Raw genomic sequence first — 23,681 nt, 5'->3', positions numbered from 1 at the left:
GATTGTCTAGAGAACAGAACTTATAGAATGAATTCTCTCCTCCTCCCTCTTTTCTCTCTCTTCATATATAATCTTTATTTCATATATATAGTTATATTTCATATGTATTTGTATTTCATATACATACATATATATATATATATATATATATATATATATATATATATATTCATTAGAATGACTTAAAGGCTCTGCTGCAGCTAATCCAACAGTGTTCATGAAATGACGCTCAGCAGTTGTTTAGTCCATCAGTCTAGATGCCTCAGCTGCTCTTCAATACATACTGAAATTGCAAAGAAGTCAGCTCTGATGCCAGTGAAGGAATGGACTTGCTAGTGATAAGGGCAAGAGCAAGCAGGGAAAGAGGAAAAGGGGTCAGGAAAACCCAGAATGTTCATGTTCAGTTCTTAAAGAAACACAAATGGAAATGAAGGATGAAAGTATAACACAGACACACACTTAGCATACAAGAGAAATAGTTCTGTAAAGGAAATCTCATCACTCAAAACCAATGTAAAATATTCATACTTTGTTTAAGGCAGGGTTACTCCCGGTAACCCTGGCTGTGTTACAACTTGCTCCATGGTGGCTATAAACTCAAAGATCATCTGCATCTGGTTCCGAAGTGATTGATTTAAGCTTTGTACTAATCACACCTGGCTACATAATCAGTTTTTAATGTAATACAAATGGGTGATAAATATTTGAAGGATATTTGGCATCGTTTACCATTAAGCAAGTACAAATTAAATCTGCATTGGAATTCCATCTCCATGTGAGAATAAATATCAAGAGAATGTGGGGAAAATAAACCTTTGCTCAATTCTGATGGAAATATAAACTTCTGCAGTTCCTCTGGACGTTCCTCTGAAAACATTCCAGAAACTGAGGGGTTCGAGAGATGTTTTTGTAGTTGAGAATACAGGCTAGTTTTTCACAGGACATGAGTCTGGTCAAAATACATGTATCTATGGGCCACACAGGCAATTGCTTGTGTGCACATACTTGGTCACACACAAGTTTATACATAATAAAATACTTTTAAAAACCTGAAGTTAAGACAATCTATGACCTAGCTCCATGAGTCTTGCATATGTATGCCTCAGTAGTCTTTCTTTATTACCAAACTCATTACAAGTGTTAGAATATGGAACTCATCTAGACTTTTATAAACAGTTGAATGAGATAAAAAAAAAAAACATAGTTCCTATGGACAGTGGAATTTTATCCAGCCATAAAGAAAAATGAAATTGTGAGGAGGGGATTCTTTTGTTAATTCAAACCAGTGAAACTCAGAAAGTCTCAGTCAAATGTTTTTCTTCCCCATGTGGGATGTACATGTAAAGACACATGTATCTGCACATGTGTTTGTATAGTATGTGTGTGTGTGTGTGTGTGTGTGTGTGTGTGTGTGTGTGTGTATGTGTGTGTGTGCTTGTGCACAGGGGCATTGTGGGTGTGACAGCTAGAGAAGCGACAAAATGAGGGTGTGAAGAGAGCTGAAGGGAAGTTGGATAGACAACAATGAAGTACAGATAACACGTGAGAACTGAAGCCTTACAGGAGAGGAATCAGCGGGGCTGGGCGGGTACGACATGTGGGGACAGCAACAGGGAGAGGGGACAAATAAGAACAGAGCATGAAGACATATGTGCATGAACACAGTCATGAGGTCAACTGCTTAGTATGATAACATACAAGGATGAAAGTGTTTGACAACTTTAGCAACCAGAGAAATGCCAATTGAAGCTGTTTGAGACCCGATCTCTCACCACCCAGAGTAGCCTCTGTCATTAAGGAAGAGCCAATAAAACATCATCTAAGGAAATTTTAACCTTCATTACTCTTACTTTACTACTCACAATATCCATGATTTAAACTCTTCCAAGAACACAACAACTAATTACTAGGTGAGGAAAATGTGTTACCTAAGGCACTTCACTCAGATGTGAAGAAGAATCATAACACTTGAGGGAAAAAGCTTTATTAACTTAGACATGTAGGAAATAACGGGCAAAGGGGCTGCATGAGAAGAAAAGATAAAGGGGTAAGAGAGAACAGGGAGTAAGATCATGTCAAGTAAGAGAATGTAATGGTTTGTATTCAAGAACAAAATATTATAATCGCATTTATTACTGTCATTATTACTGTGTGTTATATCACAAAGTTCTAACTTGGTAATGACATTTATTACCACAAAATATTTTATGATGCATAAATGACGTATCATAAGGGAGGAATTTCAAGCTGTGTCATCAAATGTTATTCATTGAGTATGGCTAATAGGTTCTCTACATTAAATTAAGAGTTCATCCAGCCATAGGTACCATACTTTCAGCAGTTAAGAGACATATATTGTGGTCAACTGCAGGATTACAGCAGGTCAAGTGTGAGAAATTTTCATTATCAAAGAATTGTGTCTTGCAAAGCTGTAATGTTGTTGAAGAATTAGGATTCTAAAACACACATTGATTTTAATGTGTTTAATATAACTCCTTTGCCATTCCATGACAAAACGCAATTATTATAATGCTACAAATCCATGATGTATATTTTTGTATTGACTTGGAGATTTAAAAAAGATTATTTTCTTTGTGATCTATAGGTGCACACAAGTTAAGACTTAGAAAAAGAAAGGATCCTCCCAGCTTTGACTGGAGACTTAAAAACAAGGAAATTCCACCCCATTTGAAGGGTTTCTTTTGTGCTATTTGGGTAAAGTAAAATATTTCTTTTATCAAGCCAGTTAAATTGGCCCATGTAAATTTATTATACAGTTAAGAATATAACAAGGTGTTTAATTTAAATTTGTGTGAAAGCTTTGTAGTCTCTTACATAAATTGTTAAATTATATATTCTCATTTTAATAGAAATAGCCTCCTTCTTTGATCATGCTAAATACCCATCAAGTTCTAGAGACAAATAAGGCACTAGTATAATTTTGATTTGTTTTTAATTGATTTGATAAAATTTTTATTGTCTCTGAAGAAATAAATATTACATTTAACAAAATAACATGTATTAGAAGAACTCTATGTGTCAACACATAACCCCCCATGTAAACACACACACACACACACACACACACACACACAAAACATTATTGAAACCAAATGCATTTTTATCATATGCTAAAACAGGTCAATCAGAGTAGTTACAGACATAGGGATACACAGGGAGACCCTCCAATGCTCTATTCCTATTCTGAATATTTTTTTCAATTTATGACATTCTTTCTGGCATATAGATTGTATGGTAGTAATTTATACCCAGATATTTCCTTCACTCTTAAAGTGTTTTCCACTGTTAATAACACTTTCAAGAATCTTAAAAATACCATCAATTGAATTTTCCTAACTCACATTAGAATTGCATATCTTCACAATATTTAGTTATTTCCTTGTTCCTAGGGATATTTATTATTTCATTGTTCATTTCTTTTACTCAAACCACCTCATTCCTTTTTAGAAAATATTTTGTTTTACAATTAAAATATATCATTTTTCATTTTCTCTCTTTCAGGTTATTAATTAGCTATTTCTGTTGCCCCTAGTCCATTCCTTGATACTTAACATCTTGTGGTATAAGGACTGTAGATGGTTTATCATTTACTTAACAGTGAGTCTCTGCATATCAGTGTATAAAATTTAACTTAATACAATATTTATCTTTCTGGATCTTGGTTACCTCACTCAGAATAATGTTTTTCTAGTTCCATCTATTTGCTTGCAAATTCTATATTGTCATTTTATAAAAGCAGAGGAATACTTCATTGTGTAAATATATCGCATATCTCTTATTTATTCTTCTGTTGAAGGACTTGGCATGTAGGAATCAGGATAGACAGCAAAGAAATGTTACCCCCTTTTGCTACAGTGTTGAAGATGAGAGTGGGAGTTAGGCCTATGCTGAGGGAAGTCTCCATACAGTTTCTTAGACCATTTGTTAAGTGGGTTGTTTGCCTTGTGTAGGTTTATTTTGCTCTTTGTATATTATTACCACATCTCACATAAATATTTGGGAAGATTTAGTGTGGTGTCAGTTCACTCTATTAAGGGTTTCTGTTGCAAAAAAAAAATATTTTGATCTCATGAGATTCTACATCCTTGACTGTTTAGATTATTTCCCAAGGTCCTTGAAATCATATTTAATAATCCCTTTCATTATCTTCTTATTTTATCCTTTAGTAATTTCATAAGTTCAGGTATAATACTAGGGTAGGTCATTGCTCCATTTGTAACATTTTTTAAAAGAAGGATGACAGACAAAGATCAAACTTTATACTTTTCATTTATTTATGATTTGATTGTCAATATTTTGGCCTGTGTATGTTTTCTTTATTTTAATTCTTCTTGGATAATTTATGTATTTACAAATCAAATGTTATCCCCTTTCCAGTTCCTTTCTGGGTTCCCACTTCTCACATACCCCCTCCCCCTGCTTCTATTAGGAATGCCCCCCCAACCACTCTCTCCCACCTCAACACCCTGGTATTCCCCTACACTGGGGAAGTGAGCCTTCACAGGACCAAGGGCTTCTCCTCTTATTGAAGTCAGACAATGCCATCCTCTGCTACATATGATGCTATAGTCATGGATCCCCCTATGTATACTCCTTGGTTGATGGTTTAGTTCCTGGGAGCTTTGGGGGCTCTGGTTGGTGGATATTGTTGTCCGTAGTGTCTTTCAGTAACTCTTTCATTAAGGTCCCCATGATGGTTAGCTGCAAGCATCCTCCTCTGTATCAGTCTGACTCTGGCAGAGCCTCTGAGGAGTTATCCATATCAGGCACCTGTCAGCAAGCACTTCTTGGCATTATCAATAGTGACTGAGTTTGGTGGCTGATTCATTCTATATGCAGCCAACAGACTTTATTCTTATACCTACGGACAGATGCCCAGTTTTTCCAGAAACATTTGCTGAAGATACTACCTTCTCTAATCTTGTTTTTGTGCTCATTTGTGGAAACAACAGTGGCTATAGTTGCATGGATTTTTAGCAGATCTGCTACTACATTGACTACAGGTAAACAAACAGAAGCCCTTATAGAGGAAGCACAAAAATGACTTAAATAGTTATAGAAAAAACACAACCAAACAAATGAAGAAATTGAACACAGAAATAGAAACAATAAAAAATATCACAAAAGGAGACAGCCCTGAAGATAGAATACTTAAGAAAGAGATCAGGAATCACAGATGCAAGTATCATAAACAGACTACAAGAGATGGAAGCAAGTTTCACAGGGACAGAAGATACCATAGAAAACATAGGCGCAAATATTTCAGGCAAAGAAAATGCAAAAATAAAAAGCTCCTAAACCAAAACATCCAGAAAATCTAGGACATAATGAGAAGATCAAACCTAAAGATATCAGATGTAGAAGAGATCAAAGACTCCCAACAAAAAGGCCCACTAAATATCTTCAAGAAAATTTCCCCAACCTAAGGAAAGAATTGACCATGAACATACAAAAAGCCTACAAAAGTACAAATAGATTGGACCAGAAAAAAAATTTCACCTGTCACATGATATTCAAAACACCAAATGTTCAATATAAAGAAAGAATACTAGAAGCAGTAAGGTAATAAGGACAAGTAACATATTGTCGCACCCAACCTCGACCAGCAAGGAAGACACGACCCGGGGAAGATCTTCTTCAAGCAGTTTATTCAGGATCCTTGAACAAGCTTCTGCTTCTGCTTCTGCTTCTGCTTCTGCTTCTGCTTCTGCCTCTGCCTCAGCCTCTGATGCCAGGGGAACGCCCACACAGGTTTAAATCCCCTTGCGCCTGCCAACCCCTATAAGCCACATGGGCCCTGCAGATAGGCTGCTTCAATGCAGAGGCTGAACAGGCACAGCCACATAAGGAGTTGTTTAGGACTGAGAGCACTCACCATCAGGGAGGTGGAAGGTGAAACCAGTGCCATCGTCAGGGCGCGGCACCTCGCAGCTCTCCACAACATATAAAGGCAGACTTATCAGAATTATACCAGACTTCTCAACAGAGACTATGACAAATATAAAATCCTGGATAGATGTCATACAGACCTTAAGAGAGCAACAACAACAACAAAAATGCCAGCCCGGGTTAATTTATCCAGAAAAATATTTAATCACAATAGATGGAGAAACCAAGGTATTCCAAGAGAAAACCAGATTTATACAATATCTGTCCACAAATCCAGCACTACAAAAGATAATAGATGGAAAACTCCAACATAGGGAGGGAAACTATACCATAAGAAAAGCAAGAAAAATAATCTCATTGCAAAAAGCCCAAAAGAAGAAAACAACACAAACATAATTCTACCTCTAACAAAAAAAAAAAAAAAAAAAAAAAAAACAGCAGAAAATAATCACAATTCTTTAATATCTCTTAACATCAATTGTCTCACTTTCCCAGTAAAAAGACATAGACTATCAAGCTGGACACATAAACAAGGTTCAGGATTTTATTGCATACAGGAAACACATCTCAGAAACAAAGATAGACACTGTGTCAGAGTGAAACGTTAGGAAATGGTCCCAAGAAACACGCAAATGGTCCCAAGAAACAAGCTAGTGTAGCCATTCTAATATGGAGTAAAAGAGATTTTGAACCAAAAATTATCAAAAAATAAAGAATAAAAAGGACAATTTTACTCATCAAAACAAAAATTTATCAATATGAACTCTCAAATATGAACATCTACACTCCATGTAAAGGGCACCCACATTCATAAAAGAGCTAAAATTAATGAAGTTGAAAAAACAAGAACTATACAAAGAATCAACAAAAACAGGAGCTGGTTCTTTGAGAAAAAGAAATCTAAATCCTTAGCCAGACTAACTAGAGGACATGGAGAGAGTATCCAAATTAACAAAATCAGACATGAAAGGGGAGACATAACAAAAACTGAAAAAAAAATTCAAGAAATCATCAGATGCTACTACAAAAGTTTATACTAAACAAAACTCTAAAATCTAGAGGAAATGGATTTCTAGACAGATACTAGGTTCCAACATTAAATCAGGACCAGATAAACCATCTAAAAAGTCCCATAACCCCTAAAGAAATATCAGCAATCATCAAAAGCCTCTCACTTAAAAAAGCCCAGGACTGATCAGATGGGTTCAGTGCTGAATTCTATCAGACCTTCATATAAAACCTAATACCAATACTCTTCAAACTATTCCACAAAATAGAAACAGAAGGAACACTACCCAACTCATTATTCAATGCCACAATTATGCTCATATCTAAACCACACAAAGACACTACAAAGAAAGAGAACTTCAGACCAATTTTCCTCATGAACATCAATTCAAAAATACTCAATAAAATTCTTGCCAACTGAATCCAAGAACACACAAAACAATCATCCCCCATAATCAACTAGGCTTGTCCCAGTGATGCAAAGATAGTTCAATATATCAAAATCCAACAATGTATCCACTATATAAACAAAGTCAAAGAAAAAAATACCACACATGATCATCTCATTAAATGCTGAGAAAGCATTTGACAAAATTTAGCACCTCTTCATGTTGAAAGTCTTAGAAAGATAAAGAATTCAAGGCTCATACCTAAAAATAGTAAAAGCAATATACACCAAACCAGTAGCCAATATCAAACTAAACAGTGAGAAAATTGTAGCAATCCCACTAAAATCAGGGACTAGACAAGGATGCTCACTTTTCCCCTATCTGTTCCGGATAGTACTTGAAGTCCGAGCCAGAGTAATTACATAGCAAAAGGAAGTCAATGGGATACAAATTGGAAAGGAAGAAGTCAAAATATCAATATTTGCAGATGATATGATAGTATACTTAAGTGACTCCAGCATCTCCACCAAAGAACTCCTAGAGCTCATAAACAACTTCAGTAAACTGGCTGTATATAAAATAAACTCAAATCAGTAGGCTTCTTCTATTCAAAGGATAAACATACTGAGAACAAAATTAGGGAAACAACACCCTTCAAAATAGTCATAAACAATATAAAATACCTTGTTGTGACTCTAACCAAGAAAGTAAAAAATTTGTATGACAAGAACTTCAAATCTCTGTAAAAGAAAATTGAAGAAGACCTCAGAAAATGGAAACATCTGTCATGCTCATGGATTGGCATGATTAATATAGTAAAAAAGGATCTCTTGCCAAAATAACCTACTTATTCATTGCAATCCCCATCAAAATTCCAACTTGATTCTTAATAGAGTTAGAAAGCAATTTGCAAATTCATTTGGAATAACAAAAAAATCCAGGATATCAAAAACTATTCTCAAAAGTAAAAGAATGTCAGGGGGAATCACCATCCCTGACCACAAATTGTATTACTGATCAATCGTCATAAAAACTGCATGGTATTGGTCCAGAGACAGGCAAGGAGATCAATGGAACAGAACTGAGCTTACCTTTCTTGTATGGGCTGAATTGACATTGTCAGGGTTTGTCTGAACAGGAGCTAGGGTCACAGCAGGGACTGCTTTCATTGTCTTATATATCAAATTATATAAGATTTTCATCTATTCCTCTTTTCTAAATGCTTATCTTTATGAACTCACTTATCTATTTTAATAACTGATTACACTTCCTCAAGCACTTAATTCCATGTTTGGAAGTTGCATTCTATTGTTCAGGTCAGGCTATACTTGAACATTAACCCTCCTTTGGCCACTGTAGTTCTAGAGTATCAGGTTTGCAGTTCTAGAGTATCAGGTATTAATTATTTCATATTAATTTTATATAAATATTACATACACCTATTATTTAACAATGCAAAAATGAAATATAAATAATTTACATTGTTAAATATTAAGCTCAAATTTTTAGCAATATGTTGTAAAGTCTAAGAATCGGTGCTCAGTTTTGTAGTATGTAAATTTCTTTGAATAAAATGAGTGTACTGTTCATATTAATAGAGTTCATTATGATATCTCAGTTACTGAAAATTGCAAGCACTGATTGAATTATGAAAAATTAGTGTCTTTTCATCCTACCCTTATAACTTTTATGTAAAGTATAATCTTGAAGATAATACTTTTGATTTTTTTTTTTTTTTTACATTTAAAAAAAATTTTTACAATCAAGATTTTTTTCCTTGAAAAAGGAAAATTTTTTTCACGGTCCACCCTCAGACTATTCCACATCCTATACCTCCTTCTTACTCCACCCCCTGTCTCCACAAGAACATTCCTACTCTATCCACCCTGCCAGACTTCTAAGCTCCTTGGGGCCTCTAGTCTCTTGAGGTTTAGATGCATCTTCTCTGACTGAAGCCAGACTTGAGAGTCTTCTGCTTTATATGTGTTGGGAGCCTCTTATTAGTTGGTGTATGCTGTCTGGTTGGTGATCCAGTGTCTGAGAGATCCCAGGGGTCCAGGTTAGAGACTGCTGGACCTACAGGGTTGCCACTCCTCCTCAGCTTCCTCCAGCTTTTTCCTAATTCAAACACAGGGGTCAGCAGCTTCTGTTGATTGGTTTAGTGCAAATATCTGCATCTGACTCTTTCAGCTGCTTGTAGGATATTTTCGGAGTGAGGGGGCATTCATAATAGGTCCCTTTTTGGGAGCACTCTATAGCCTCAGTAATGGTGTCGGGTCTTGGTGCCTTGCCTTGAGATGGATCACCTTTTGTGCCTGTCCCTGGACCTCCCCCCCCCCCCCAGGCTCTTCTCTATTTCTATCCCTGCAGTTTTTTCAAAGAGGAACAATTATGGGTCAGAATTTTGACTGTGGGATAGCCACCCTATCCCTCACTTGATGCCTTGTCTCTCTGCTGGAGGTGGGTTCTACAAGTTCCCTCTCCCCACTGTAGGACATTTCATCTAGGCTCCCCCTTTGGGTCCTGTGGGTCTTTCACCTCCCAGGTCTCTGGTACATTCTTGAGAGTCCTTCAAACCTCCTACTTCCTGAGGTTGCCTGTTTCCATTCTTTCTGCTCGCCCTCTGGGCTTGAGTCCTCCCCCACCCCCGACCCAAGATTAAGTCATGTTCCACTCTCCCTCTCATCATCTTTTCCTCTAGATCCCTCCTTCCCCACTTGTGGTCACTTCCTTCTGCCCTTCTAAGTGGGAATGAGGCATCATAGCTTATGATTGTTGATCATGTTGATCCCACCGTACAAAAAATCCTTACTGCTAGCATGGTTTTCTGCAACCTTTCATCTTTTCCAGTTTTACTTCTGTACCACTATTATAATAAGCATTCTATACACAAACTATTTCCTTAGCCCCTGATACTGCAGGGAGCATTTTGGATTTGTCTTTCTCTTAAACTTAACATAATGCATTTCACTTCACTTACATATAATTAATCATTTAAGAATGATGAGATTTAATTCATCTATATAGCAAATAATACTCAATTATATATATGTATATACATATATACATATGGATTTATTTATGCATGTGCATGAACATACACATATAGATGTATGTACACATCTGCCACATTTATTTTATCATTTTATGGTTAGTAGGTTAATTGTATATTATTGCATTTGTTAATATACTGCAATAGTTTGGGGTATGTGTATTTATTTTTATGCTGATTATTATTCTTTGGTATTACTCTGATTTAAACAGTTCTTCAGTGTTCCCAAAGGATATTTTGTATATATATGAATTAATTTGTAGGCAGTTCAGTACATTAGTAATGTGTACCTAAATGTAAGAATATAATACAATAAATAGTGAATTCTTAGCAAATCATCTCAAACCATAAGGACATATAATAGAAAAGCACACACAAACACACTGAATATGTAAATTATATGGAGAGATACAATGGTTCATGTTTATTCGCATGTATGTAGATGTTCATGTATGTTCAGGTTCACATGGAAATATGTACACCTACATGTGCTGTCCAGATGACTTCAGGTGTTCCTCCTCAGGAATTATCCATTTTTAATTTCTTTTGTAAAACGTGCCAGCCCAGAGCTTGCTATGTAGACTAAACTAGTTTCCTAATAGGCCTCAGTGGGACTAACCCTGTATCCTCCTCTCTCAGCACTGATATTATGAGTTTGTAACACTTTGCCTGGCACCGTTTACATATGAGTTATCGGGGTTGAGTTGAGGTCCTTGAGAAAAAGAAGCATTTTAACAACTGAGGCATCTCTTGAGCTCCAAACTTCACATTTATATGTGAAACCATAGAAACACAAAACACATTATCTTGCATATGTCTTTATGAAGATGTAGAATCTGACAAATATCGTCAAATACTTCAAATTACCTCATCCATGGCAGTCTATGCTACTGCTGCACGACAAAACTTAGTACCATAACACAAAACTGTTTACCTTATCAGTGTAAAATTTAGACAAGTCTAAACCTTCTGAGCTGCACATGCAATGATTGAACAGCTCAGTCTGAAGGAAGGGCAGAGTTAGCTGGAGGCTTTTTTGATCTCATATTAGCTGTATTAATGGTTAGATTTTTGAATACTCAGCTGTATTCTGATGGCAATTGCAACGTCTTCCCATTCTCAGTGACTTAATGACTATTACAAGGGCCTAACAAACATTACAATTTTTTCAGATGAATCTTAGAGTATAAGATTTTTCTTTAAGAAATGGAATTCTCTGATATTGAGGTGTTATATAAAGATAAAACCTGAAGAAAATTTTGGACCAAATTTTGAAATGAATTACCGGTTAACCTCTCATTCCTAAACCCCTTCCAAGAATAGACGATTCTAAAGCTATTCTGCCACAGGTGTTGAAAAGAGTACATGCATACAGGTTTTTAATGTAATGAGTTTTGTGACTTTGTAGAGTTAAATATTACATAAATGTTTAATCTTATTCAAACCAATAAATACAGTGAAATCACCTAATGAAAAAGTAATACTCACTAACTGAGATAGAGAAATGAGAACTATGAATGTATCTAATAAGGCACTGAGAAACACTTTGAATAAGCAAACAGATACATAGTTAAAAGGTATATTTGCTCTAGAGAGAAATCAAGCTACATGTCTATTATTGAATATGTCTATTGAGTAATTATATAATTTGAATTTCATAATATGAAATGTTAGGTTTAGACTAAAGGAAGACAGTTCTGCATGTGATGAGATAAAATCAATGTAATATGGTCTGTTCTCTGTTTCAGTATATGTTGAGGAACCCTTTGTTGATGACCCAGGCATTCTCCAAAGTCTCACAGAGTTTGACTTTTCATGCATCTTTATTCTTTTTGCCCCACCATTTACAAAGTCAGTTTTTAATAACGCCTGGAATTGCCTCTGTGCTCACAGGTAGATATTTCTTCTTATACTGATGTTTTAAAATTTTTTACAATATGAATATTTTGTATATGTATATATGTTTATATGTATATAAGTATATATGTATATATGTATATATGTATATATGTATATATGGATATATGGATATATGGATATATGGATATATGGATATATGGATATATGGATATATGGATATATGGATATATGGATATATGGATATATGGATATATGGATATATGGATATATGGATATATGGATATATGGATATATGGATATATGGATATATGGATATGGCTATGAAATGTATGAAAAATGTCATGTAAGCAGAAGATGGGTAATGCAGTGTACTTGAGTATCATTTGATGAGTACTCAATGCTACATCAATATTTTTAGTAAATAAAATTTCACTTTGCTATTTTGCTTCCCATCTTCCTGCCATCTCAGTCCCACACATGCCCAGGCCCTTTCCCTCTCCTTTCAGAAACAACTCAAGCCATAATGTATCATTCTTTTAGGTCCTCCTATACAATTTTGTTTCTGTGTCTGTCCTCAATGTTTTATTAAACATTTATATTTCTTACTGATTCTTCTGTTTCTTTAACCTGAAACTCTGTTTTTCAGATTCACACTGGTTCAAACTTGATGCAATGTAATTTTGCTGTGGTATTCTTTTTTTTTTTTTTTTTTTTTTTTTTTTTTTTTTTTTACTGTCAGAGAGATTCCACTGTTCATCTATTATAATACTATGATATATAGAATTACCTTTTATCTTAATTCTTCTAAACATCATAATGCCTAATTTCACAGATATGTTTTTATGCATACTCGTAAAAGTTGTTCTATGTTTCGACAGTAAACAGTAATTGCTATTGTATACTTTTTCAATATTAAAATTATATTGAGAATGTGGCTCTAAAACACATTGTGAATAGAAGTATTAAAATGTTCTAGAAATAATTGAAATGTAACTAACCTAATAGTTAATTTGAGGCTATAAATGTCAATCAGGCATGTTACAGCATGTATATCCAGTGAAAAAATAAAAGTGCATTGACATTAATCTATTTACATTAATCTTAAACACAAGGATTGAAAGGGAAGAAAGAGTAAATATAACTTATGTGCAGAAAACCAACAATACAAAACAAAACCCAAGTATCAGCAAGTGCAGAAGTCTTGATCATTAGCAGATTATTAAGTTGTTTTTATTTTCTTTTTTATTATCTGGCTTCTCCATATGTTTATACACTAGTCTCTTTGTGTATATGCAATCGGATCAAAATAAAATATTAACAATCGCATGCTCTATTCTGACTTGTAAGGATGAACTTTGAGCCAACTTGGGTATCTACAGCAGTGACTTAGACTCCTGTCCATCCCCAAATGGGACTGACTATCCATCTGCAAATTTTCAGTGTTCTATGCCAAAGCTTTGGTTTTGTCAAGCATCCCATACTAAGTATTTCATTTTGTCATGTGGCTGAGGAAGTCTCCTGGATGAAACGTTCTCCATTATCCAGAGAACTGTGTCCTAAAACAACCAATTACAAAGGTCTATAGCTCAAGAAAATTATTTGACTGGTGGTAACTCAAGATAGACTCTTAAAAGAAACCTAGCAATACCTTAAGGTAGACTTAACAGAGAGTACCCTCTCCTAATCCAAGCAGCTATAAATTGCCAATAGCTTATGGCCAGAGCATGAATTTGTTTGCCCAACTCTTAATTCCATGTTAAGACACTGTTTCTCTGTGGTTATCCACTGCTCTGGCTTCTTACACTCTTTCTGATTCCTCTTCCTCTGTGATCCCTGAACCTTAGGTTTGCTGTGCATATGTTCCATTCAGAGCTGAGCATTCTTCAGTTTCCTTCTCTGTATCTTGGCCATTTTGGGCCTCTGTGTTAGTCTCAATCTACTGTAGATAGAAAATTCTTCAGCAATTGTTATGAGATGCATTAATCTCTGGTATAATAATAATTATTAGAACTTGATTTAATAGTATAACCCATTTAGTTAAAAAATAGTAGATTTTTCTCTGGGAATTATTTTCTGTTTGACCACATGATTTACTCTCAGTAATAGTGGCAAATATGAGTTTTAGTTTCTTATAAAATATATAAAATTTTTAAATAAATAAAATAAAATATATAAACCTATAAATCACAAGGTAGGCTAGTCACTGGATGGCCTTTCCTTCTGTCTCTGTTCCATTTTGTCCCTGCATTTTTCTTAGACAAGAACAATTTAGGACCAAAAATTTTAACTGTGAGTTTGTGACACCATTCTTCGACTGGGGGCCTTGTCTAGCTACTTGAGGTGGTCACTAAAAGTTCTCTCTCTCCACTCTTGTACATTTTGGCTAAGATCACCCCCATTGAGTCCTGGGAACCCCTAGATACTGGTTATTTCTATCCTCCTTTCCCCTCCCCCTTCTCCCACTCAGATACCTCCTTCCATCAGTCTCCTGTGATTATTTTGTTCCTTTTCCTAAGTGAGATTGATATATCTCTCTTTGGCCTACCTTCTCCTTAAACTTCTTATAATCTGTGGGTTGTATCATGGGTATTCTGTACTTGAGTCTGGGTTACCTAGCTCAGAATGATATTTTCTAGTTCCATCCATTTGCCTACAAACTTTATGATGTCCTTGTTTCCTTGTTTGTAATAGAGGCATAGTATTTCATTGTGTAAACAAACTGTATTTTCTGTATTCATGCTTTAGTTGAGGGTTGTTTCTAGCTTCTGACTATTATGAATAAGGCAGTTATAAATATATTGGAGCATGTGTTCTTGTAGAAATACCATGTTATCTAGGTTTTTTTTGTTTTGTTTATAAATCTATAGGTGAGGGAATGACATCTATGTGTAATTTTTCTGTGCTTTCAGCAGATTATGTTTAACAGTATTTTGTTTTCATTTCTCAGGACTATTTGTACTTCCAGGAGGTGTACTTGGCAATTTTCTTGGAGGTTTAATTGTTGATAGATTGGAAATGACTGACAAAAACAAGTTGAAATTTACATTACTGACAACTGTTACCTCCATTCTGCTTTTCTTATTAATCTTTTTTGTAGAGTGTGAAACGACGACATTTGCTGGGATCAATGAGGATTATGATGGGTAAATATAAATTTGAATATTATATTTTTAATCAGTACTGAAATAATATTTTCCAGACTGATATTTCAGTAACTGTATAAATATATGTAACTTTTGGAATTATTAATTATACAAAGTATAAAATATGTTTTTATTTTTCATATTAAATGTGTTTATCTCATAGATATATATTTATTTATCATGCATTCATTAGTCATTTGTAATCAAAACTTTGCATTAATGTATGTAGGCAGTAAAAAAAATGTTACTAGAATATGTATAATGTGATTTAATGTTATGTTTTTGAACTGATTTCTCTACCTGATAGATATCAGAGTAGATTTAAAGTATATTTGATCATGAACATGGACATTTTAGATTGAATATACAAAGTTCAAAGGGCTCATCATGAGTTAATATTAAATATTGTATAAGATAAATGCAACTGAAAACCAAAGGACTGAGCAAGTGAAAAGATAAAAGGGAATAATAGCACTTTCAGCTTCACTGGGATCGCGTATGAATAACTACGACTCAGTCAATGCCACTGGAGATGACCGTGAGGCTATAAAACATGATGCTAACCCTGCTTCTCTTACAGATTCATCTATGTGACTTTCAGAAAGGTGATGAGTTTGTAGACATAGCAATGAGATATACCTGTAGTGGAAAATAATCATTTTATAAAATATACAAATTAAAGATTTACCTGTGCAAAAATAATTGTTAATCTTGTAGGATGAATATAATGGGCAATAGAGAAATATTTCCAAAATAAAAATTTGGAGAGCCTGGACCTAGATGATTAATGGCTTGTCAACTGAACAGTCACTGAACTAGAAAATACTAAAAATTAACTGCTTCTTTTCTTCAGCAGGAAATAAATGAAAAACATCCCATTTCTATTAATTTATTTGCAGATGAAAAAATAAGATGTCCAAATAAATTGCCCAAATATTCAAGGTTAAAAAAAAAACATTTAAGAATAAAGAAAAATATTACTCATTTAAATTAATGCCTAAGCAAAAGCATTTCAAGTATTCACATAAACGAATATTAAGTTTTTTAAACATGGCACTTCTCTTCAAATTCATTTGAAAAATTTTTATCAGTTATAAAATATCTTTTAAAAATGCATTTAAAGTATAATAGAATGATATCATTTCTTTTCCTAATAATTTTCACATACATTAAAGTGCCTATATGTATTAGTAGGGCAAATCCTAAAACATCATAAGTGGAAAATACATGCTTCCTAAATAAAAACAATTTGGAAGATTCAGCTCAAGAGACAAAAAAGAAAATTGTGAAGCCAAAAAATTCAATGGTATTGACTACAGATCTTTAGAAGATGCAGAACAGGTAGCCAAGGGATACATTATGAATACAAGAAATGTCATCCATGTAAAGCTGAGAAGAGCGTATACTCTTTAAAAATATATCCCTGGAAAAATTACATGTACAGCTGGAAATAGAATCTAAGACACCACTTCTAGTTTTACATAAGTATCCAATATGTAAGAGCTCCATTGACTTACAATTGTGTAGCACAAAAAAAAAAAAAATAGAAATTATATCTCTGCCTTAAAGTAAGACAAAATTTACTACAGAAGATAAAATTATTTAATTTTTTGGACTAAATTTGTTGATTTTTATTAATAAATTATATTTTATTAATATAAACATGATCCATTAATTTGATACAAAAATGTATAGAAATGTTTCTATCTGGAAGAATACAGGGACATTAGAGACAATAGAGATTTTCCTTCCACAGTATAAGAAACTGGACTGCTGGAGTATGAGCTTTATTAGGTAGAATGTCTTTTGTGAATGAATACAATATTGCACAATTTATTCTGAAAATATGAGTAAAATCTTTTTGATCTTGAATGTGAGGATTTCTTTCACAAGACATAACACTAATAATCCAGGAAGAAACTTGTGAATTGGACTTAATAATAATTGAAACCTGCCTTTTCAGAGACTTTCTATTCTATTTTCAAGGGGGCGTGGTTCACACAGGGATTTGCTATGTGCACCTGGCTTCCCTGGACTTCACTACATATACTAGGCTGGTTTCAAGCTTAAGGACCTGCTGCCACCTCTCAAATCCTGGAGTTAAAGTTGCCACTACTTCTGGATTTCAAGGACTCTTTAAAAAAAAAAAAAGCCACAGATTGTCAAGAGTCATTTAAAAACAATATATAAAAAAGACTTGTTTCTGATCATATGCAACGTTTAATAGTGGTTTCATTAGTAATGAGAAAATAAACAACATAACAAGATAGACAACGGATTTGAACCAGAATGCCATCAAATAATAACTATACATACATGAAAATATGCGGATGGCAATGAATTCACTGTCATTAGTCAGTAGCAAACTCTCCCATATCCGGATGGCTAGATCAGTGAAATCATACTCTTACAAGGAATTGTAGCTAACAGTTGAAGCTCCTATATATTGCTAGTAGAAATTCAACCATGAACTGAGGACATCCCTGCAGGTATCATGGAATTAGAGGAATGAACCACAAAGAGGTTGGAGTAAAATTTCTTGCTTCAGGTGGATCTCCTCAACTTGTATCAAATGCTAGGGCACCTGATGCCATTTTGTATGTTTGGAATTTTTGTATCCAAACTATTCACTTGCCATCCTTTCCAACTTCTGTTTACTGAACTCCATTCTCTAGAACATCATGCCAAGTGTCAACATTCACTATCCCCGTTCTACAGTCCCAACCCTTTTCAATAGTGTTTCTCTCAGCTTAGGTCGGTTTCTGTTCTCAGTGCATCCCTGCCCTTCACATGCTAACTTATACATGAGGTCAGTTAATGGAGAGCCTCAGTCTGGCTGCTGTGTTTTAGGTGTTACATTTCTTTCAAATTGTAATCACTTGTCTCCAGAAAACAACCTAAGAGCAGGTTTTAAATCTTCAGTAGAATTAGCAGTAAGATGGTATCTAATTGATTTTGTCCCCAAATTTTTAATTTTGTTCTTTTAGTTTATTTACCATAACTGCTAAATTCTAACTGAAACACTGATTTGAAGAGCAGGAGGACAGAATATCCTCAATAAACCCAACGACCAGTACCTCAGGAAATTTAATCAGCAGTAGCTTAAGTGCTTTACCTCCTAAAATAGTAATCATTACTGTACTTGAAGCTGGGCTCTTTTGATATTTTTTCTGTCATGAAGAGACATACTTTCCTGGTATGAGAAAAAAACAAACAAATAAAAAAAACAAAACAACAACAAAAAAAAAAAAAAAACAAAAAAAAACAAGCTCATGTTGCAGGTGCTGGAGCTCCACCTGTCATTGCTTGTAATTCATGTGTAGCTGCTCTGAGCTAATGGGTTCTGACAGGAAGGGCTGACAGTAGGCAGACTGCAGATCTCTGAGGTCTGGTCAGGTCATGAGGAGGGTGAGCCCTGAACCTATGTTGCTGTCCTGGAACTTTAGGAGGTGTGGAGTTTATTCTGCCTCTTTTATAGATATGATAGGAAAATTCTACCTGTGTGTCTGTCTATCGTCTTTCTATTTATTAGTCTATTTCTCTGTCTGTCTGTCTATCCATCCGTCCATCCATCTACTCATACATCTACCCACCCACCCACCTATTTTCCTACCTCTCTGAATTGTTCAAGGACAATTGACAGGGATTTTATCTCCCTTATAATGGGATCTCTTCATATTAGCTATCACTATAAATATTGTATTTTTCTGGATGTTAACAAACATTTTAATCAATGTACAAAGTGTTTTGTCACCAAGACTGAGAAGTTAGTACCACTCTTCTAAAGGTAGAGAAAGCTTTTCTGTGAGAGCCCTAAGTATCCTTAAAGCCTAATATCCATTTAAAGAAAATGTTCTTACATTCTCAGAGGCCCTGTGCTTTAGATTTGGCCCAATAAAGGGAGGTTCTTGTAGGTATCACAGCAGGAAGAAAAATAAACTGCTAAGAGATGAGAATGAAAACTTGGTTCTGATTGACTTCATCAATCTGGATCAAATTTCAGGGTGTCTGATACCAGGTGCTTTGATATCAGTATACTCAAACAACAGAATTATCTGGGGGAAATATTTCCTGGTACAATGTGATCCCCAGTGCACAAAGAAGCATGATCACATAGAAACTGATTATAGAGATAGGCTGTAGTTTAAGGACAGAAGAAAGGATCGGGCCTAGTCATGGCCCTACATATAGTGTAGAAATTTTATAAGCAATTAGTCACCTCTGGTTCTAACTGTGGGAACTCTGTCAAGCTGATATCTTTACAGGTAATGTAAGGAGCATTTAGATTACCTTCAGTTCTGGCTGAGAGAGCTTAATATGGTCTGCCCCAACAGATAACACAGTCACTATGCCTGCAGTCCATCCAATTTGCAGACTTCTGGGTAGAAAGACCAGATATACATGGGTTCTTTGAGAGAAAAATCTGTGTTGAACATGTCTGTTTTCCCTGATTTTATCTGTGGTCACTGGAGTCTCTGTGTGCTCAACAAAAGCCTATGTTAAAAAACTGTCAGCCTCTTTATAAGATTTCTTTTTAAGGTAGCTAATGAGGTGGTTCACTGTTTAAGACTACTTGCTCTACGTTCAGAGGTCCAGGTCTGGTGCCCAGTACCCACATGGAGGATCATAACGGTATTATCTCTAGTCTACAAAGATCCGATGACTTTCTTTTGCTTCCTTGGCTGCTGTATTCACAGGGTATACATATATACATCTGAGCAAAGTATTTGCATATAAAACAATTCTGAAGTAGTTACATTAACAACTTTCATACAATTTAAATATCCTACTTCTGCTACAAAAGGTATGTTTAAAAGGTTTTTTTCATTTTTTAAATATTTGGCTTATGTGTTTGAGTTTTCACCCACACGTAGGTTTATGTACTATATGCATGCTTTGTCCCTGAAAAGACCATAAGAGGACATCAGACTCCCTGGAACTGGAGCTACAGATGATTGTGAACAACCAGGTGGATGTTGGGGATGAAATTTTGCTCATCTGAAAAAGCAAAAAGTGGTCTTAATAGCTAAGCCATGTCTCTGGGACTATAGAGTGGTACCTTCTTAAATGTACAATTTATTATGCATTCATACCTTAGCAAATCTGTGGAGAATATTTCCATAAGCATATTGACAGTTCTTTTGGGTACCTGATACACTTATTTAACAATTGAAATTCTGGAATTAATTGTACCCAATCTCAACTTCACAGCTATGGTAAAATTGGACACCTCACTGCTGAGTGCAATGAGAACTGTGACTGCACAACTTCCCTCTACAGTTCCATATGTGGAAGAGATGAAAAAGAATATTTTTCTCCCTGCTTTGCAGGTTGCAAGACTACTAAAGTATACCAGAACGAGAAGGTAAATTTCCCTATGCTCCTTCCTCTCTGGTAAGGTGCTTAATCTGTAGATAGGGACTAGATTTTACTTTTACCTTTCCAAAATTTAGCTTTTATATGTTCTATAATTAACATTAACAACATGGAAATAAAACCTAGTTTTTGTTTACCAAATTCTTTTTCAGCAGCACTCACTGTACTTTGATCACAATTCTTTCACACACACACACACACACACACACACACACACACACACACACACACATGCACCACCCAGTTCAAGCCTGAGTCATCTTTCTTTCAAATGTGCTTTCTGCTGAGATTCAAAATGCCTACTCTGTATTTTTCTGATATTTCTCTATTTCTGCTATATATCAATTCAGATATGGATGTGATTTATTAAAACTAGGGGCATTGAACCAATGCTCTATCACTGAGCTATATCCCTAGTCCCCAGTTTTTGGTAGTGTACCAGATCTCACTATATATGTATGACATATATATGTGTGTGTGTGTGTGTGTGTGTGTGTGTGTGTGTGTATGTGTGTGTGTGTGTGTAGAATATATGTGTATATATATTCTACAAAACTAAGAGCTATAGAGAACTGATATGAATGGGAACAATATAACTTAACCGAATTGAATATGCTAAAATTTTATTTTATAATCTCATGGTAGTGACTTGAATGTTCCTACTTCCAGGACTGCTGCCACTTCTCACAACTGCCCTCACTCTCCCTCCCTCCCTCCCTCTTTCCCTCTCTCCCCATCCTTCCCCCCCTCTTCTCTCTCTTGACCTCAGTATTTATATATCTTTCAGAATACATGGTTACATGTTACAAATAATAAATTGAAATAAAAGTTTACAACAGAGAATGTTTACATACATATCCATTAGCAGTAATTATCTGGCTAAACATTTATTACCTGTCTCCGCTACACAGGTTCACTGAAGGTTTAAGACCATAACTAAGTTATTAGTGAAGTTTTGTATAGATAAACCCAGTCAATATTTTATCCTACGTCCTAGCACCTATAATAAATTGTTAATTTCTTTTCTATGACCATTGGTTAATTGTTTTACAACCTCTTGGAATGTGTTCTCAGTAGGAAAGAGTCTGGTTACTTTTTAAGAGCAATTAACTGGTGACACCTGGGAGACTGGAAGAGTTCTTGTTGTTCAAAGATGCCAGGGTTTCAGGCACCAATGTTAGGAAAAGGATGCAGAGAGTTGGGGGGATATGGCTTATGGATGGGTGGTAAGGTCTGGTGGTAAGGGAGAGGCCTCTGGGAGGCCCATGTTGGGAATCCCTTCCCCCCAAGGGACCAGCCACATGAAGGTATAACACAGAAGAGAGTTTAGAGTTTATTCAGGTCATGGAGAAATGAATAGGGTAGTAGAGGCAGAGAGAGAGAGAGAGAGAGAGAGAGAGAGAGAGAGAGAAGTGCAAAAGCACAAGAGAGAGCCAGAGAAAGAGGAGGGGGCAAGCAGCTCCTTTTATAGTGTCAAGTCACTTGGGAGGAGCATACCTGGCTATTCCCAGGTAATTGAGGGTGGGGTTTACAAAATCCCAACAGTTCTCATTGCAATTTTGACTATTAGAAATAACCTAACAGCAGTCTCACTATGAAAGAACTTAATAATCAGTTATAATCTTAGGAATTCTTATAGGATCTATTTGTCTCTATACCATCATTACAAAACAGTACATCTTTGTAGATCTGCACAAATATTCTCTAAAGGGGTGTGATATTACTTAATTATTGTTATATATATTTAATAATAACAGGAAAAGCATTTTAATAGCAGGAATATTTCCTAAAATGAATCTCTTATAGCCTTGTTTAATAAAGGTGAATCAGTTGCAGATCATATAATAATCCGAGGCAGACCACTTCAGGATGATCACTTGCTGTTTATTAGCTTGTCCTGTTATGGCTTCTGACATTTTAAAAAAGGTTTTCAACTCTTTTCCAAAAAAAAACCTATATTTTTTTCTCATAAAGTAAATCCTGCCCAGTTTCCTTTCCGTCTACTCCTCCCAGTTCCCCTCACTTCTGCACTCCCCAGATCCATTCCCATTCTGTTTCCTCATTAGAAAAGAGCAGACTGGTAAGAGACAACAGTCAAATAGGACAAAATAAAATATAATAAGACAAAATCCTCTATATTCACTCTGGACACAGAAAACAAAGAGGATGAAAAGAGTCCCTAGAGCAGGCAAAACCACTGGAGGTCCACACCTCCCACTGTTATGCGTTCTTGTTAGCTCGTAAAACAAACACAGAGGACCTGGTACAGACCCATGCCGACCCTGTGCTTGCCACTCCAGCTTCTCTGGAATCATATATATCCTGGACATTAGACTCAGTGGTCCAGGTTCTCCTGGTATCTTCCATCCACTCAAACTCCTGCAATTGTTTTCTCTCCTTCTACTGCAGTGGTTTCCTATATTCCAGTGGAGGGCCCTAATGAGTCCTTTAATTTAGACTCTCTCTCCCATAGAATATCTGGCTGAAGTTCTCTATGCTACCCCTACCTACAGATGAAGGGGGCCTTTCTGATCATAACTGACAATGGCTCTAATCTATGAATATAGCATAATATCATTAGGATTCATTCATTAAATCATTTATTTATTTATTTGTTTATTTATTTATTTATTTACTTACTTACTTACTTACTTACTTACTAACTTTTTTATTTTTGCCAGTCATGCTTGTTTCTAGCCTAGGTCACTGGCTAGTCTCCATGTCTTGGACATGCCAGCAGTGTAACCCATGGATATCCCTCTGCCATGGGCCTCTAGTTAAGCCAAACATTGGTGGATTACTATCACAAGTCCTGCATCATCATTGCCCCCAGCACGGTAGCTGGCAGGATTGTAGGTTGAGAGCTTTGTGGCTGGGTTGTATCCCAATTCAGTTTGTCAATAACTGACAAAAATATCATCTGGTACAAAAGGGACCAAAATA

At 35.3% G+C, this 23,681-nt stretch overlaps 1 protein-coding gene across 1 annotated transcript in view; it reads left to right on the top strand.

Annotated features, from left to right (window-relative positions):
• Positions 1-23,681, top strand: part of LOC308433271 (solute carrier organic anion transporter family member 6C1-like) — a gene marked incomplete at both ends in the record, with an annotated part of 52,049 nt that overhangs the window by 24,552 nt on the left and 3,816 nt on the right. Inside the window, 4 exons of the mRNA XM_080933272.1 lie at positions 2,606-2,715; positions 12,108-12,252; positions 15,167-15,362; positions 20,574-20,727. Of these exons, the coding sequence (XP_080789398.1) occupies positions 2,606-2,715; positions 12,108-12,252; positions 15,167-15,362; positions 20,574-20,727 (605 nt within the window). The remainder of the gene's footprint in view (positions 1-2,605; positions 2,716-12,107; positions 12,253-15,166; positions 15,363-20,573; positions 20,728-23,681) is intronic.

Source organism: Micromys minutus (genome assembly GCF_963924665.1).
Source record: "Micromys minutus genome assembly, chromosome: 19".
Lineage (NCBI taxonomy): Eukaryota > Metazoa > Chordata > Mammalia > Rodentia > Muridae > Micromys > Micromys minutus.
This window is presented reverse-complemented; position numbering and strand designations above follow the sequence as displayed.